Genomic DNA, 16,404 nt, shown 5'->3' on the forward strand with positions numbered 1-16,404 from the left:
CAACTCCTCCTTCAAAAACTCAGTGGTCCCCAACAACCTTAAAGAAGCGTGGGTCCTACCCCTGCTGCATTCTCTCAGAATGCCACTAAGTGGATCCAGTCATTTCTGTTTGACAGGTCGACTAGAGTCTTTGCCCCCACTGCGGCTGCAAACCCTATCCCAATCACATGTGGAGTGCCCCAAGGCTCTTGCATTTCTCCCACACTTTACAACATCTTCACAAAGCTCCTATTTGACCATCTTGCGATCTGGGCGTCAGCTACACCAATTATGCAGACAACACCCAGGTCCTCATCACGCTCACTGGTAGCTATGAAGAAGATGTTGCAAAGCTTAATATCATCTACTTAGAAATCCAAGCCTGGATGGCTACACACAGTATTTGCCTAAACGACGATAAAACAGAATTGCTTATCGTAGGCTCCCAGGCTCGCCTCAAACTGGACCAAAGATACCAATCCTTTACCATTGATGGCAACATCATAAAAGTATCCAAAGAGGTCAAAACACTAGGTGTATACCTCGATTCTACCTTGTCACTAAAGAAACAAATAAACTCTACCATCTCAGCTACCTCATACACCAATAAGTTGAGCAATGCCTGCAGGTCTTTTCTCTCCTCCTCTAGTTGCCTCACCCTATCTAGAGCGCTGATATTGTCTAAATTAGACTATTGCAACACTCTACTTAGGCACTACCACAAAAAACTTGAACAGGCTCCAGATCCTGCAAAATAATGCACTAAAATGTGCCCTCAACCTCCCGCGCAAGGCGCACATATCCACGGTTAGCAAAGAAGTCCACTGGCTCCCGATCCGCGACAGAATTAAGCCAAGAACCCTGGTCATCACCCACAAGTGCCCGTCACTTACTGCCCCACGTTACCTTTCAGACAAATTCTCTAGACACTGCCCCATTAGACCCACCAGAACTCCTTACCTGCACCAACTAAATATCCCTAACTATAACCTAAAAACAGCAGGAGGCTTCAGTTTCCCAGTGCTCACAGCACAATGTTGGAACACCCTCCCTCTTACAATTAGATCGGAAACCACGTTCTGGCCATTCAGAGCCATGGTAAAATCATGGCTACTAGCCTAAACATCTAGACTCTCACCGACACGACCGGCCAGCCGCCGCTCTCGATCGGTAGTAATGTTTACTCTATCTACAGCCTATTCAGGACCAACCTGTAACCCAGTCCTCACTTGCCACTGTAACTATTTTGTGCCTATTCTCTGTACATGCTCTTCTCGGTATATTCTACTCTTGTATGTAAACATTCAGAGCCTGGACTAATGTATGCTCTGTCTGTTGTATTATGATGTTCGTGTAACGATATGTAACTCTGCTGTGCACATGATTATGCGCCCAGCTACCTGAGGGTTCGGACGCGCTTTATAAATAAACAAACTAAACTAAACACTGGCATGACAAGAAACATAACTTGGCACAGATTCGATTTGCTATTCTTGAAATAGTGGAAAAGAGAGATCCACATGAAAACCTCCAAAACACAATGGATCAACTAGAGACTTTTTGGATTGACCGCCTGAGCTCCCTGATGCCAATAAGGAATGAACAAGGAGATTAACTATATGTGCTTCTTATAAATATGTTAGCATCTCAACCTATGTTAGATTTCTAGTTGAACAATCCAGATAGGCCATTTAGATTTATCATTTTATTTTTTCAGCACTCCTAGAAGTTACCATATTCCGCAATGGGGATGCTGAGGTCAGGACATTGGTGCTTGTTGCCTGAGACCCATTTATATGAACGCTTTAGATATTTGAACCAACAATTAGATTAGAGAACACCTCTTGGTGGACAATTTCTGTTTGCTTTGAAATTCCACATTTTATAATTTGAGATATACAAATTTGTGCTTTTTTTGCATTAGATCCATTGCCTTTAGTTTTATAGACATTAGTCCACAACGAGAGTTTAGACAAATAACAGTTTGGTTTTGTGCAATGTTATTGATGTAAAGCAAAAAGAATGTTCATGAGTTAGATGTAGCACTAACCAGTCAAAGTTTGTAGACAGCATAGAGATGGGCATTATTTTATGCACAATGCTATTTGAAAAGGAACAGTATAGACAGCACAGCTGTCAGTGCATTACACATGAGTCTCCATTAACTCGTATTTATATGAGTTCGATTAAGCTTTAACATATTTGCATAGGGCAAAGAAATAGAGATTATCAGTTTCAGACACAACGTTGATAGAACAGAAACAACTCGGACATCGCAGCTGTCAGTTCTCTTCAGTGCCGCAGGCAACATGAGGTTGCCATGGAGACGTCCCCGCCCCAGGGTTAGCACCCAAGGCGTACGTGCTCTGGTTTCCCAGCGAGACCACGGCACCTTGCAACCGTCTCCATGGCAACCCTTAAATACATGCATACAAGCCTGCACGAGCGTTACTTTCTGCAGCTTGCAGTACGACGCTGGAACGAGGGGTAAGCATCAGCGCGTACTCGCCCCCTAATCCATACGATTAAGATCTTAATGACAAAGTGGCTAATTAAGATGCCTGTTTCTCTAGCAGAGACAGGAACGGCACATGCGTTTGCATACGCACTCGAGGGTCAGAAACAAAAGCGGCCACATTGCTGAAAGCGTTCCTATACGCAATAGATGAACGGAACCCCATGTGGTTCGAACGAATCTTAGAAAGACTGCATTCCATGCGATCAGGTAAGAGACACTTTAGTCCTTAAGAACTTATGCAGATCGAGCCCATAACGCTGAAAATAAAATCGCACTTTTTGTTTTTGTTTCACTTTCTCAACTATTGAACATCCGTGGGACATCATTATTAATGGTATGTGTTTACTGACTAATGTGTTTATGCATTGAATATGAAACATGAAATAAACTGATATTGACAATGATGGTGTACATAATAGAATTTCTGAATAGCTTGATGATTTAATCAAGAGCCTTTATGCAGCCCTGATGAAGGTTTTCACCGAAATGCATTGGCAAAATGTATATTGACAGCATGAGATGATCGCTCAACGTGGCATACTAAATATAAGCGCCATTTCACTAGATGCAAAAACGGGAATGTGAATAAACATTCCTGATTATAACAACACAGATTCAACTGATGATTTAATTTACTTTACAAATGGAAAGATTAATTTTAGGGAACTACACATTTTTGAAACACTGCAGCCCCTAGGATTGGGGGCCAACTGAGAAGCGCCAGTAATAATAAGGCAACATCGCCTTATTTTTGTTTTGTGGTCATTAGAGGTCCTTGTGCTATAGGACCAGTTTTGACCGGTAGCTCCAGGCTAACACTTTAAAGGCTCAATTTAGAGTTTTGAATATTCAGCACAACTGATGATAAAAAATATTGTGCTGCCCACCGCTCCTACATTTTTCTTAAGGGGAGACCCACCCAGTAATTATAACACACAGGGTGGGGATTTCTATCAGGTGATTTCTTTAGGTTTTGGTGCAGAGTATTAGTGGGCCCCAAATCCTGGAGACAGCAGATTATGGTTCAAGGGCTGGTCACCAAGGACGCTTTACATTGTAATGGAACACAACACATTTGGCTAATGTGGCTAGAAGGCTGTTGGTCCAAATGTTTTGTATGACGATTGATAAATGGAGGCCGGTGTTGTATGGCGGTGATCAGTGTTACCTCCTCTGTGTGGTGCGCTTGTTTGTGAGCACAATTATGGTTTGGGAAACCGATACATTGGGTGAAATTAAAGGCAGTTTTGGCCCCATTAGGTAAAATGTTCATATCAATGATAAATCTTCCTGACTTTGTCAACCCCACAACTTTTTTGCTTTGACCGAGTAACGATGTTACCTTGTGCCCAGGTGAAGAGGAATCCTTTACCCCTCTCACCTAGATTGTTTGTTTGTTTCTTTATTTATATTGCGCGCCAAACCCTGAGGTAACTGGGCGCCAGAGACTTAGAGCAGGTTACAACATATTATAGACATACAAAATAATAAGAATAAGTGCGCAGTGTTACATGGTGGTCAAGAGGCGAGCAACGGCAGAAATACGGTGGCGAGACAAAAGGTAAGTATGTCAAACGGAGTATTCATGTTAGCAAGCCAGGACTTAGTTTTTGCCCTGAAGGTCCAAAAGGATGGTCCTGCTCTAAGGTTCACAGGTATAGCATTCCATTGTTTGGCAGCAATGACCGGGAAGCTGGAGCCGCCTACTTTTTTTTTCTTTTCTTTTTTTTGGGAGAATTTAGGGATGGATAGACAGTGAGAATTCTGCATTCTAGTTGATCTGGTTGAAATGCGTTTGTTAAACTTGTCTGCCAGGTACTTGGGGGCATCATTAGAAAGGCATTTGTGGACAATGACTAGTGATCTAAGGGTGATTCTGTCTCGTACCGGGAGCCAGTGGGCATCTTGTCTGAAGCTGGAGATGTGAGCGTGCCGCGGGATACTCCGAGTGGCTCTGAGGACATTATTCTGCAACACTTGCAATTTGTTCAAATTGCGTTCTGAAGTGCCAAGGAAGAGCGTGTTGCAGTAGTCGATTTTTGAGAGCACTAGCGCTCTGGCTAGGGTAATGCACCTGGAAGGCGAGAGGAAGGCTTTGCAGGCATTGATGAGCTTATTTGTGTAAGCCGTGGAGGAGGCTGTTGCGTTTACTTGTTTTTTGAGCTAGTGTGGGGAATCCAAATAAACCCCTAGGGTTTTGATATCTTTGTCTACTGTGATTAGGTTACCATCTATGTTGATAGAAGTGTAACAGGGGTCCAGTTTGTTTAGCCATGGTTGGGAGCCGACGAGAAGGAGCTCCGTTTTCTCGTCGTTGAGGCATAAACCATGTTCTGCCATCAAAGCTTGGATCTCCAGGTAGAGGTTGTTAATCTGTGTGGAGTCCACTTCATAGCAGCCTGATAGGGTGATGAGAACCTAGGTATCGTCAGCATAGTTTGTGTATGGGACACCCAGGTTGTCTAGGCGGTCGAACAATAGCTTTGTGAAGATATTGTATAAGGTCGGTGAGACACACGAGCCTTGAGAGACGCCACAAAGGATGGGGTGGGCTGAAGCCCCTGGCGAAAAGACGCGGGTGGTTCGGTTGGCGAGGAAGGATTGGACCCAGGCGGTCGCCTGGCTGGAGAAAGCAGCTGAAGCAGTCAGATGTTCCGTGAGGATCTAGTGGTCAACGAGGTCGACGGCTGCCGAGAGGTCAAGCAACAGAAGAATGGCTCTAGATTGCCCTTGTCCTTCGCCCCGTCCATCTGGATTTTTAAGTCCAGAGGTGCTGTCTCAGTTCCGTGCCTTGGCCTGAAACCAGATTGTCTGAGGCCCAAAAGGTTCTCTTCCAGTTGCTTCTAGATTTGCAGGTAGGCCACTCTGTCTAAGATCTTTAGGATGTTGGGCACAGTGGTGATTGGCCTATAATTAGTGGGGTTGTTGAGGTCTAAGGTTTTTTTTTTTTTGGGGGGGGGGGGGGCATGTCCCACGCCTCCTTGAGGCTGCTGGGGACTGAACTAGTTTTGAAAGAAGAGTTGATTAGGGCTGTTGTGAAGGGGGCCAGATCGTTGGCACCTTCCTGAATGATGGAGGATGGGCAGGAGTCCCCTTGGCATCTGGAAGGCTTGAGGCCTTTGATGATGCTTTCCACTTCTTTCGTTGTGACAGGGGCGAAAGAGAAGGGAGGGCAGGTTTGAGTTTTAGTGGTGGATGATAGTGGGATGTTTGCTTTTTTGGTTAGGCTAGTCTTTTTCAGTTCGATTTTGGATTGTAGCATGGCAATTTTGTCTGCCAAAGCCTTTTGTATTCCTTTTGTATTTCCCAGCTTAACCTCCATGCTGAATCTGTTGGTAATCTTCATGACCATCAATCCGGCTTCAGAGCGGCCAGAAGCATGGAAACTGCTCTACTGAACATCCGTGAGGACCTGCTCCTGAACCTCGATTCCAACACTCCCTGTGTTCTCATTCTGCTCGATCTCTCCTCTGCCTTTGACACTGTCAACCATGCCATCCTGCTCAACTGTCTCCGTGATAACCTGGGTATCACTGGTCAGGCTCTGGCATGGCTGACTTCTTTCCTTTCCGGTCGACCCTCCCAGGTCCAAATGGGCTCCTTCCTCTCCGACATCTTTTTCTCCACCTTACAAATACGCGTTACAAATACCATATCATATCATATCATATCACCTGTGGTGTCCCCCAGGGTTCCAACCTCTCTCCCTGGCTTTTCAACCAGTATCTGGCACTCCTTGCCCACCGCATCGCCGCTCTCTGCCCCTACTTCCAGTGCTATGCAGACGATACCCAGCTCATTTTCAGGCTACCCTCGGCCTCCTCCTCTCCTTCCCTCATCTCCGACTGTCTGTCTGCTATCCAGGAATGGTGTGCCGCCAATGACCTCTGCCTCAACGCCAGTAAGACTGAGATTCTACTCATCGGCACACCCACTCCCTCCTTCCCTGCAGCTCTCTGGCCGGCCTCCCTTGGCCCCCTTCCTGCCCCTACCTGCAAGGCTAAAAACCTCGGGGTCATCTTCGACTCCACACTCTCCTTCTCTCCTCATATATCTGACGTCTCTAAGAAGTCACACTACCAGCTGCACCTCCTCAGAGGTATTCTTCCCTTCCTCTCCTTCCCCCAGAAGCTCACTGTCTCCCGAGCCCTGGTTCTCTCAAGGCTGGACTACTGTAACAGCTTCTATCTTAATCTGCCTGCCTCCACTCTCCGCCCTCTGCAACTTATCCAGAACAGAACTGCGAGACTTGTCCTTGGCCTCAAGCCCAGGGACCGTATCTCTCCAGGACTGAAATCCCTTCACTGGCTCCCAGTGGCTGCGAGGATTAAGTTCAAAACCCTCTGCATTGTCCACAAGGCCTTCTGGGGCCTGGGACCTAAATACCTTCAACTCTCTCTTCCTAAATATCTTCCTTCACGAGCCCTTCGCTCATCCGTCTCCAACTCCCTCATGGTCAGCCGCTTCTCGAAGCAACGAGCTGGGGGTAGATCTCTCTCCGCAGCAGGGGCCTCCCTCTGGAACAGCCTTCCTGCCTCCCTGAAACTTGAGGAGAACCATCTCCGGTTCCGGAAGCACCCCAAAACCTTCCTCTTCGCTTCTGCCTTCTCTCACCCTCTCCCCTGCTAAACCTGCTTAACTCCCCACTGAATTCAGCACTAAACCTGCATCTGGGCCACTCTCAGCAACCTCGGTCCAGGGCCCAGCCACTCTCCACTTGCACTGCCTCCCTGGCTCCCCCTGCACTGTGGGACTGTCACTGTACCCTACAGCCCCCTTCCCAGCACTTGCTCTGCACTTACCTCGCACTTGCCACCAGCTGGCCCTTTTTATTTATTAATTATTATTTTTTTTACGCTACTTACCTTGTACTGCACTTTCCCCCCCACCTCCTCCCCCTGCACTTCCTCCTTTTCCCCTTACCTCTGCACTTGCGCGATCTGAATGACACCTGGCCTAGTAGGATCGTTTGTCTGTCTTCCCCTTGTTTCCCTCCCTCCCTGCCTCGTCGCGCCTTGAAACACTTGTGTATAGGCGCGTTACAAATACCATATCATATCATATCATATCATATCTCACACCAGTCTGCATCTTTCACACAGGTTTCTGTATCTGTGGAGGGTGACTGGAGTTCCCTGAGGATAATGAAAAGCTCTTTTGTTCTTGATTTGGCATTGTCAATTCGGTAGTCATAGGTCTCTTTTGGCCCTGGGGATGACATTTATTTAAGTCGAATTTTACTCTTTTTATGGGGGACCGTTTTATGTCTCGCTATAGTTCCCTACCATTTTTGGGCTTGGGCTAGGTTGCCCCTATGGGCTCTCTGGTTAATTTCTCTTTCATGTACTTGGGTAAACTACAGTTCCCAAAATGTAAAGAGGGATTTTCATCCCCCTTTACATTTTATATAGTGAGCCAGCACACCCCACCTTATGTGGAATGCTGGGGAAACACTGTAACCCCTTTCTTACTTACCTGGTAACATTGTGTTACAATTGCAAGTTACCTTGAATGGCTGGTGGCAGTGTGACTACTTTTATCACTTTAGTCTTCATTACTCGCAGGCTGTTAATTCAGCCCCAGTAATGCACAGAAGGACCAACATTTTGCTAATATGGTGGACTCTTTTTGCCATTTCTTGTGCGCTTGCTGTTTGAGGTTTTCTCCGGCCATTCTAGGCGGAAACAACCTCAGTGGCTGTTTTGTCTTCCACAGGATTCCGGCCGATTTCACGCCCAGGCTCCAGGGTGTCTGGAAAGACAGGAAGCAAGGGAGGAGTCCAAATCTCTGCAGCCCTTTGTCTTTCACCTTGCCCGAAATGAAGACACTCCCAGTGGGGGGGTGCTGAGCTGACTGGACATCCAGGCTGCCCCTTGCTGTAAAATACAGGGGGATGAGGGTTGTGCTGTAGTTTCTGATAAACACTCTGAACCTGCTGACAAGTCAACCACTGGAAAACAACGGCCGTAGGGATTTCCAGAAACCTGAGAGCCTGCTGTGTAACCAGAGCCTGATGTAACCCTTCCTTGCCATCAACCCGGGGATTCCGTAAACGACAACCCAGAGCCTGGTGTAATCCACTAAACTAAAGAAGACCTGCATTTTGAGCCATCCCACGTCGTGCTGCAAACTTGCAAGGCTGCAATACCCCAATACCCTGGGACCTCGAGCCATCGTGCGGTGCATCGTGTTCCGAATCGAGTAGAAACTTGGTGGCATCCTGCTGGACCTCTAGGGATGTAAATTGAGTCCAAAAAGTCCCCTCAACAGAATGCCGGTCCTTACAAAGGATGAGAATCCAATCAGTGATATTCAGTCTTCTTTTGGCTCCTGAAAAGGGAGCCAAAACCACAGAGCTGCATCCAGCCGCAAAGAAACTCTTGCCTGTAGCCTTCTCCGTTAATCATTGCTGAGAAATCCCTTCCAAAGCCGTGTCTTCGATCTTCATGACAAAATAATCCATCGACCGGGTTTTTGTCTTCAGATCCGGGTTTTTGTAAATAAAGATCCTGAAGTCTTCTTGCTGCAACTCTTCTGTGCTAAAGTACTGTGTTGGCTGGGGCATTTACTTACCTTAAGCCTTTGTGATTTCTGTAAAGATTTGGGGTGTTTTCTGTGATTTGGAGTCCTCTCATCCAGTTCAACCAGGCCCACTGCTGAAATACACCCAGGCCCACTGCTGAAATCCTCCTAGGGTGTCTTCCTTGAAGTCCTTGGACCCTAACCAACTTTAAAGTTACTACTTACTTGTATGAACAGTCTTCCACAGTAACTCTGACTTTTGCCTGCAAGAGAACCCCATCTCATCCTAGACCACTGGGCTCCCTCTCTGCCTGAGTAGAATAGGGAAAGACTGGTTAAGTAAAGGATACTGTCTTGAAAAGTAGAACACCTGTTTAAAAGTACTTAATTGTGAAATTGAGTTTGTAACTCTAACTCTAGAGAATGAGCAGTAAGTTCTTACCTTCCTTGAATGTGTGTTGTGCCATTCTGAAAAGTATATGCAAGTTTATTTTACTCACCTGTGAATGGGTTGTGCCTCTTTCGGAAAAAGTAATGCTGTTGGCTTCACTAAATATTTCTTTTAGAGGACAGCTGAATAGTATTCCCAGCTGGGTCGTGCTTCCCTTAATTTGCTGTATAGCCTGCTTAGAATAAATCCGTCTTAGGTGTTAACTACCTAGAATAACATGGAGTAAGATTGGGTTTTGCTTTCCCTGGTCTATTTTCTACAGATGCTAAAACACTCTTGGGTTTATACCTACCTTTAAGTTGCTGATAACTCCTTTAAAAAGTATATGGTTCTTACTTACCTTGAGTTAGCTATGTACCATCCTAAAATATGCTGAGTTATTGCTTACCGCAATCTGTGTTCAACTGATCTGAAATGCAACTGTAATAGTATATAACATTAGGTTTTGCCTGCCTACAATAGCTGTGGGACATTATTAAAAAAGTGTTCTGTAGGCGCAGCTGACCTTGGACTGCCCGGTGCATCCTAAATTAGTGTAAAAAGAGTTCTTGCTTACCTTCCGATGTGTTCCACTGAGCTGAAAAGCAATTATAAATTGCACCAACAGGTTTTACTCACCTAGTATAACTGTGTTATCCTATAAGTAGTTGGAGGTATATACTGTCCTTGAATCTGTGTTCCACTATTCAGAAAAGTATCCTGGAAACATGATTGGATGATTATGCAATTAGAAAATTGCATAAACTGACAGGGTCTACTACCCTTGTATTACTGAAAGTAATCAGAAATTAACATATGGTTTTTACTCCCCATGAATAGGCGTGTCCTTTACTAAATGTGTATGATAAGGTCTGGCTTCCCTAGAATTACTGTTAGGTATTCTGAAGAAGGTTTATGCTTTGGTCTGTTTTACCTTCAAGTATTGTGGTGGTATGTTTGTATAAATGTGTTTGACTCTACGTCCAGTACTTACAAGTAGGCCAAGTTAAGTCTTGAGATATTTATAATAAACCTTTATTTGTTATAACACTTCTGGTTGCCAGTGTTTCTATTAAACCCTTGGTATACTACAGGTCCTATTTACTTTCCTATAGCCCTCTCTCCCTCCCAAGATAAGCCTGGCTGCTCTGTATACAAAACAGGTGGTACAACCTTATACTATGAATGGAGTCTTGTACTGTCTCGGTTGAATGGTTTTACTAAGCCCTTAGTTGGACTTCCGAAAAACAGTCCTAACAGTTCCTGTGTGATGTGCACAATGCTTTTCGGTGCTGCTTTTGCAAAGCAATTTTTTTTAAGTTTCTGGTGTCAGCTCTCCTGACCTCCGAGAGGTCTTCACTTATAAAACATGGCTTGTGCACGTCTGTCTTGCGAGTGTTAATCTCCAGGTATGTGGGGGGTGTTAGGCAGAATCACCTGCAGTACCGTTTGGGAACACTACAGGCAATTAGGACTACTAGTGTAAGCACAATTTCACCTTTGGTACAAGCCTGTACTACACAGTAAAGTGGTAGCGATGGCTGAGCAGCCAGACTTATCTCAAGAGTTTAAGTGAGCAGTAGAACAAGTTGCACAAAGGACCAACCAATACAGTGATTCAAGTAAACACTTACTCAACGTTTCTCAGTAAAAGAATATAGATTTATTTACTCAATCAGTTATAAAACATTACACTAGCATAAGCAGCTCAACATCACACACTAATACACCACAAAAATCAACCGGTAAGTAACTGAACAAGTTTAGCTCAAAAATGAAGTAGCAGCAAAATGCCACTTTAGATACTTAAAAAAGGGAGGAAAAGACAAGGTTATAAGCATAGACAGCCCAAATACATTCATAGGTAGGGCAAAGGGTTTCAGTTAAATACAACCAGCAATTCTTCTCAACCGGCCTGGGCCAAAGTCAATGGTTCAGAGTCTTTTGTGTAGGATTGCACAGTTCTGGTATATAACGGTTAAGTCTTTGCCACAGATTTTTAAAGGATTTGTCTAGGCAAAAAGTTTGACGAATGTTTAGGGAAGGACAAGCCTTCGTAGTTGAGAAAAGTTTCACGCACTTTCTCGATAGCCGAAAAGATTTTCGGACCGCGTTTGCACAGTACCTTTTTAAATGAAGAAAGCTGTAGCTGAGGTAGTTGGAGCAGATCTCGCTGTTTCTGTGCTACAGTCGTGGGGACAAGAAGGAGGACGTCAGAGTTTCCTACACTGCCCAGGGAAGAGGCCAAAAAGCTGTAGCAAGACATTGGTTTTAAGGTTGGAGTGCCTTAAAGTCCCCCTGGTTTCCTTCCCTCTGGCTATCCGGTTTTCAACAGCACTCTGATGAAAATTCGACCAGAATAGGATGGTGTCCAGGTGGCTTGCGAGTTGGTTGTTCCAACCAAACTCAAGGGAAGAAATTAACCTTGAAGGGCTACTCCTTCATTGGAGTTTCAGGCAATTCGGACCAGCAGCAGGGCTTCACCGGTCGTCCAGGAGTTGCAGCTGCCCTTTTCCTTCCTCACCTCTTCGGTTCTTTCGTTCCAGTGGTCTACTCTGCTTTCCAAGTCCCAGAGACCCGCTTTTAAACAGTTTTCCCCCCATTCATTCAGCCTGGCTGTCAATCACCCAGCAGGGTGGCTGTCCTTGCCGGACAGTCAGCCGGACAGTCAGCCAGCCAGCCAATCACACCAGAGTGCATTCAGGTCTCCTAGGAGACTAAGTACAGGGAGTTTCGGGCACCTCCCTCACATCCTGTGCACCCCAGACACTCTTGCACCAGAGGAGGGCTTCAGCACAGAAGCCTGCCAAAGGGCACGGACAAAGGGACCAAATCTGGTTTGGCATGCAGAGTAACACACAAGAAGGACTTTTCCTAAAAGAAATGGCGAAAAAGGATGACTGGAGTCTGTTTTTACAGATAGGTCTGGGGCACCATATTGAAAAACATGGTTACCCCTGATTTTGAGCTACCGTTGTTAGCGGTCGCAAAATAGCATGGTAGTTGATCTAAACCACTGCCACCAGCCATTTAAAATTGGAAAAGGTAAAAGGTTACTGTTACATGAGTGTTTTGACTCAGGGGAAGATAAGCAAGCCCCTCCAGAATGCTATAGTAAGATAAGGTGTGCTGGGTCAGTAAATTTAAAAAAAAAAAAAAAAAAAAAAAAAAAAAAAAGAGACTAGTAAAGTCAATTTAACTTTACATGTCCTGAGAGACAGTCATTCTCAGGGAAGTTATTTAAACCTTTGGGGAGTCTGAAAAGACACCCCTGTGCCACTGCACTGAAGGTGCTTAGTGACACACAGAAAAGGAGGATGCCACTGGAGTCGTTTTTAAACTCCATAACCAAAGAACATAAAAGTAAAACACACACAAAATACATGGAAGAGTGGGAAAAAAAGGCTCATACTCTACCCAGGTAAAAAAATCAAATCCTAGAAATCCAGAAATCCAGCAAAGTTGCACAATTGCACATTAGCACATTTGGAGAATTCTCCATAACAGGGGGCTGTTCATCTGCATCTGGCCAGCTGAATGGGGGCATACGGGGAAGTGATACAGAGCCTTTACAGAGTGTGCGTGTTAGGCCAAGACACATGTACGTGGTTACTGCTCATCTTAACACCGGTGAGAGTGCTGTGGCAATTATAGTTCTGCTGAAGCGTTAAACAAAATGCATTTTTAATGAGCTGCTGGGTTTCTGTTCAACCTCCCGGATGGGAATCTAGGATTGCGTAGCCTTGCCACAGTAAATTCTACAGTAAGACAGCGCAGGAATGTGCAGCGTTTCAAAGACACAACTCAATTGGCGCTTTAAAGCCCAAGCGTTGGCTAGATCCCGCTGTCATTTGTAAATGCTGTTCTGACGGCGCAATGATGTCAGCCATTGGTCAGTAAAGTGGGCCTGTGACGAAATGCTTAATGGAATGGGCCAGTGCATCTGTTTGCCTCCTTGTTCATTTGTTTTCTTACTGTTCAAATATTGTACAGCAAGTGCATTCCACACGGTATCAACTATATGTTTACAGCTCAAAAAGGTTTGTAGACATTTTATGCACAATCAGGGCCAGCCCTAGAATTAGCAGGGCCATGGGGGCCATAAGATGTGCAGGCCCTTATTTTCATAAATGGTGACCAGTGATATTGAGAACATTATTTCACAGAATGAGTCTTTACTATACAGAATATTATGGCCAGTTACATCAAAAACAAGTTGCCATTAGTAAGGCAGGAAACAAATACAATGTGACGTCCAGTATATGTTTCGTCACTGTTAACATTTACCTATGTGGCAATATCAGGAGTGAGGGTTTATTTTGTAGTAGAAGACAAAATAAGAGCGGAGCCTCATCGATGGAACCCCTAAGCCTTCATTGGAGGGGGTTAGCAGGACACAACTATTTAGCGGGATTCAGGAATTGAAAGGGGAAGCAGGGGATCCCATAACAGAATATTGCAATGGCAACTGAGCAGGTTAGGTGACTTTTGCTGAGATGTTACGTTTATATCTTCCTGTAAATCATATGGCTTTCCCCCCCATTTCTGCTGAAAAATGTGTCGACTATTGGATGGGTATGGCTCCCTCACATCACTAGGTGTGGGAATTTCTGGCCCCATAGCAAAAATCAAAAGCTGGCACCTATGAATATACGTAAATATTGACCTTTAGCCTTAGAAGAAAGTGTACCAGACAAAAGAGCATTGGCATTAAAAAAAACATCAACACCACAAAAACGACCCGAGAGGGGAGATTTTCCAATAACTATGCTGGCATAGTATAAAAGGTGCCCACTGTTTAATCGCAAAAATCTATAGTGAAATATTCTCAGCAAAACAAATTCCCATTAAGAGACGTGTTTTGATGACACTTTTATGTGGTCTTGTGGGTGAAATCCTTGTAGCCAAACACGAGCAAGTTTGCTGGACTCAAAAATAACCAGTTGCATTTCCTAACACGCCTTGCCCAAAACAATGGTCTCTTAAACGAGCCATGACGTGTAAATCGCTCCTGCTTTAAGCCTGACTTTTTAAGCAACAGCACTTTTTTCTTTGCATGCTGCTATTTGTAGTATACTTTTCTCATTCGAAAAATGGTTTTCCAACTTTCGGGTGGCGTAGGGATGTGGTATAAAAAGCCAGGGCTGACTAAATAGAACACGTGTAATATTTGGTCACCTGACAGCTGCGAAAGCCCTCTTCTCCGAAGCTGTAATAAAAAAAAACCTAAGTCGCCAACGCCCAGAAAACACATATCGATTTCTAAAACGCATCCACTCTGATCTTCGTCCTCGGACAGCACTCCGCCCCCCCTCCGTAATCAAAGTCCTATTTCACGCATTACTTTCACTCCAGTCTGTGCACTCCCTTCTATGTGCACCCCGTTTCCCGGCGTGTGGGCAATGCCCCAAACACAGTCTTCTAGCATGTATGTACCGTACCTGTCACACAGTCCGGGCACCAGCTGACCCCTTCTTCGTTCTTACTCCCGCAGAACAACACAAAAACGGAGTCATTTGTACAGCCTTCGGCGATCCGCTTGAATTCTTCGAAGCCCTGGACTTTGATTTCCTCGTAGTGCGGCATAGCACGTCCAGTGGCTGGGAAGACACAGGCTCTCCTGGCGAAAAACAAAGTGTGAAACTCAGACTACAGTACTGTACAGTACACCACAGCTCAATCTATCTTTATTGCAGACATCTCTACGGCTCCTCCCCGCGGAAGCAGCGACCACAGAATTGCTTGAGACGAATGCCTAGCAAAAGGGAAGCCATCTTTACAAGGAGTAGCCAATAAGCCTGGGAGGATACTTCATATTTAAAGGGGGAGCCTAATTTTAAGAAGGGACTTCTCTGCAAGCAAAGGGGCCGAGTAGTACACTGGGGCAAAGGGCGCACCTTCCCCCTTAGATGGGCGGGTGCAGGATCCTGTACATTTCCTGTTTTTATGTGGGTTTCATCATAAATGCATTTGAACGTTTCAAAGGCATTTCTGATTCTGATTTGTTTGCTAGTCTCTCCTCCTGGTAGTGGTATCAACACTCAAGGAGGAAGAAACCCTTATCTCTATGGAATAGGAGCAATCTAAAAACAAGCATTGGCAATGCCAACAGTTTGGGCTTTTCACTGCCCATGCTAATCCCTATGGCCATTACCACCCACTTCATGCCCCTCCTCGCCCAAAACATATCCTCATGGGATCTCTGAGATAGCTTTATCAGGCGTTACCATCAAACATCATGCTCAAAGAGCCTACCAGTGTTTTTTCAAAGCAGTATTCTGAGAGTTTACTTAATTTGAGCTGTAGACATGCTACTGGTGAAATGAAAATGTCTTAACCAGGTCTGCCTTCAACCACTCTATTTATAACCAATCTGTGTGCCCTTCACTGAAGTCCTTTGAAAAACAAGCATTGGCAAATACTGACATGTTTAAAGCAGCATGAGACTGAATTGTGAATGGAGTGTCAGTGAGACGATAGCGCTTTCATTGAGCTTGCTGATAAAGAAATCAAGATGTTATTGCGCAAACAAACGGCCCAGGTTCCTATTTATGACTTTTTTACAGCTGCTGTGTCCTCCTCTCCATCACTTTCGCATGGGGACCCCTGTGTGCCCCCCCCCCCAAGTGTAATTCCTAGAGGCACCCACGCTCTGCAATCCAATTACTTAGAGAACAAAACATACTAGATGTAAAGACTGTAGGGGGGTTTCTGTACTCCTGCCCTATACCGAGTAGTAGCACAGAGCACCACAGGCAAGATTCTCTATTTGGTAAATGTGGATGAGAAATCAAGGCGTAAGCTCTCAGGAGGTGATGCAGGCTGGTTCTTAAGTACAATGTAGTCCCCAAGCACCCACAAAGGAAATTCCACATACTATGTTAGTGATAACACAGTTCTTTATATAAATAAGGTTCAAGTTATATACACAATCACAATAACACACTTTGTGCTC

At 45.0% G+C, this 16,404-nt stretch overlaps 1 protein-coding gene across 1 annotated transcript in view; it reads right to left on the minus strand.

Moving 5' to 3' along the window:
• Positions 1 to 15,248, minus strand: part of TXNDC17 (thioredoxin domain containing 17) — a 365,052-nt gene extending 349,804 nt beyond the window's left edge. The window contains exon 1 of the mRNA XM_069615032.1: positions 14,891 to 15,248. Within this exon, the coding sequence (XP_069471133.1) occupies positions 14,891 to 15,035 (145 nt within the window). The 5' untranslated portion in view covers positions 15,036 to 15,248. The remainder of the gene's footprint in view (positions 1 to 14,890) is intronic.
• Between the last annotated feature and the right edge of the window lie 1,156 nt (positions 15,249 to 16,404).

Source organism: Ambystoma mexicanum, chromosome 9, assembly GCF_040938575.1.
Source record: "Ambystoma mexicanum isolate Mex_15411 chromosome 9, UKY_AmexF1_1, whole genome shotgun sequence".
Taxonomy (NCBI): Eukaryota; Metazoa; Chordata; class Amphibia; order Caudata; family Ambystomatidae; genus Ambystoma; species Ambystoma mexicanum.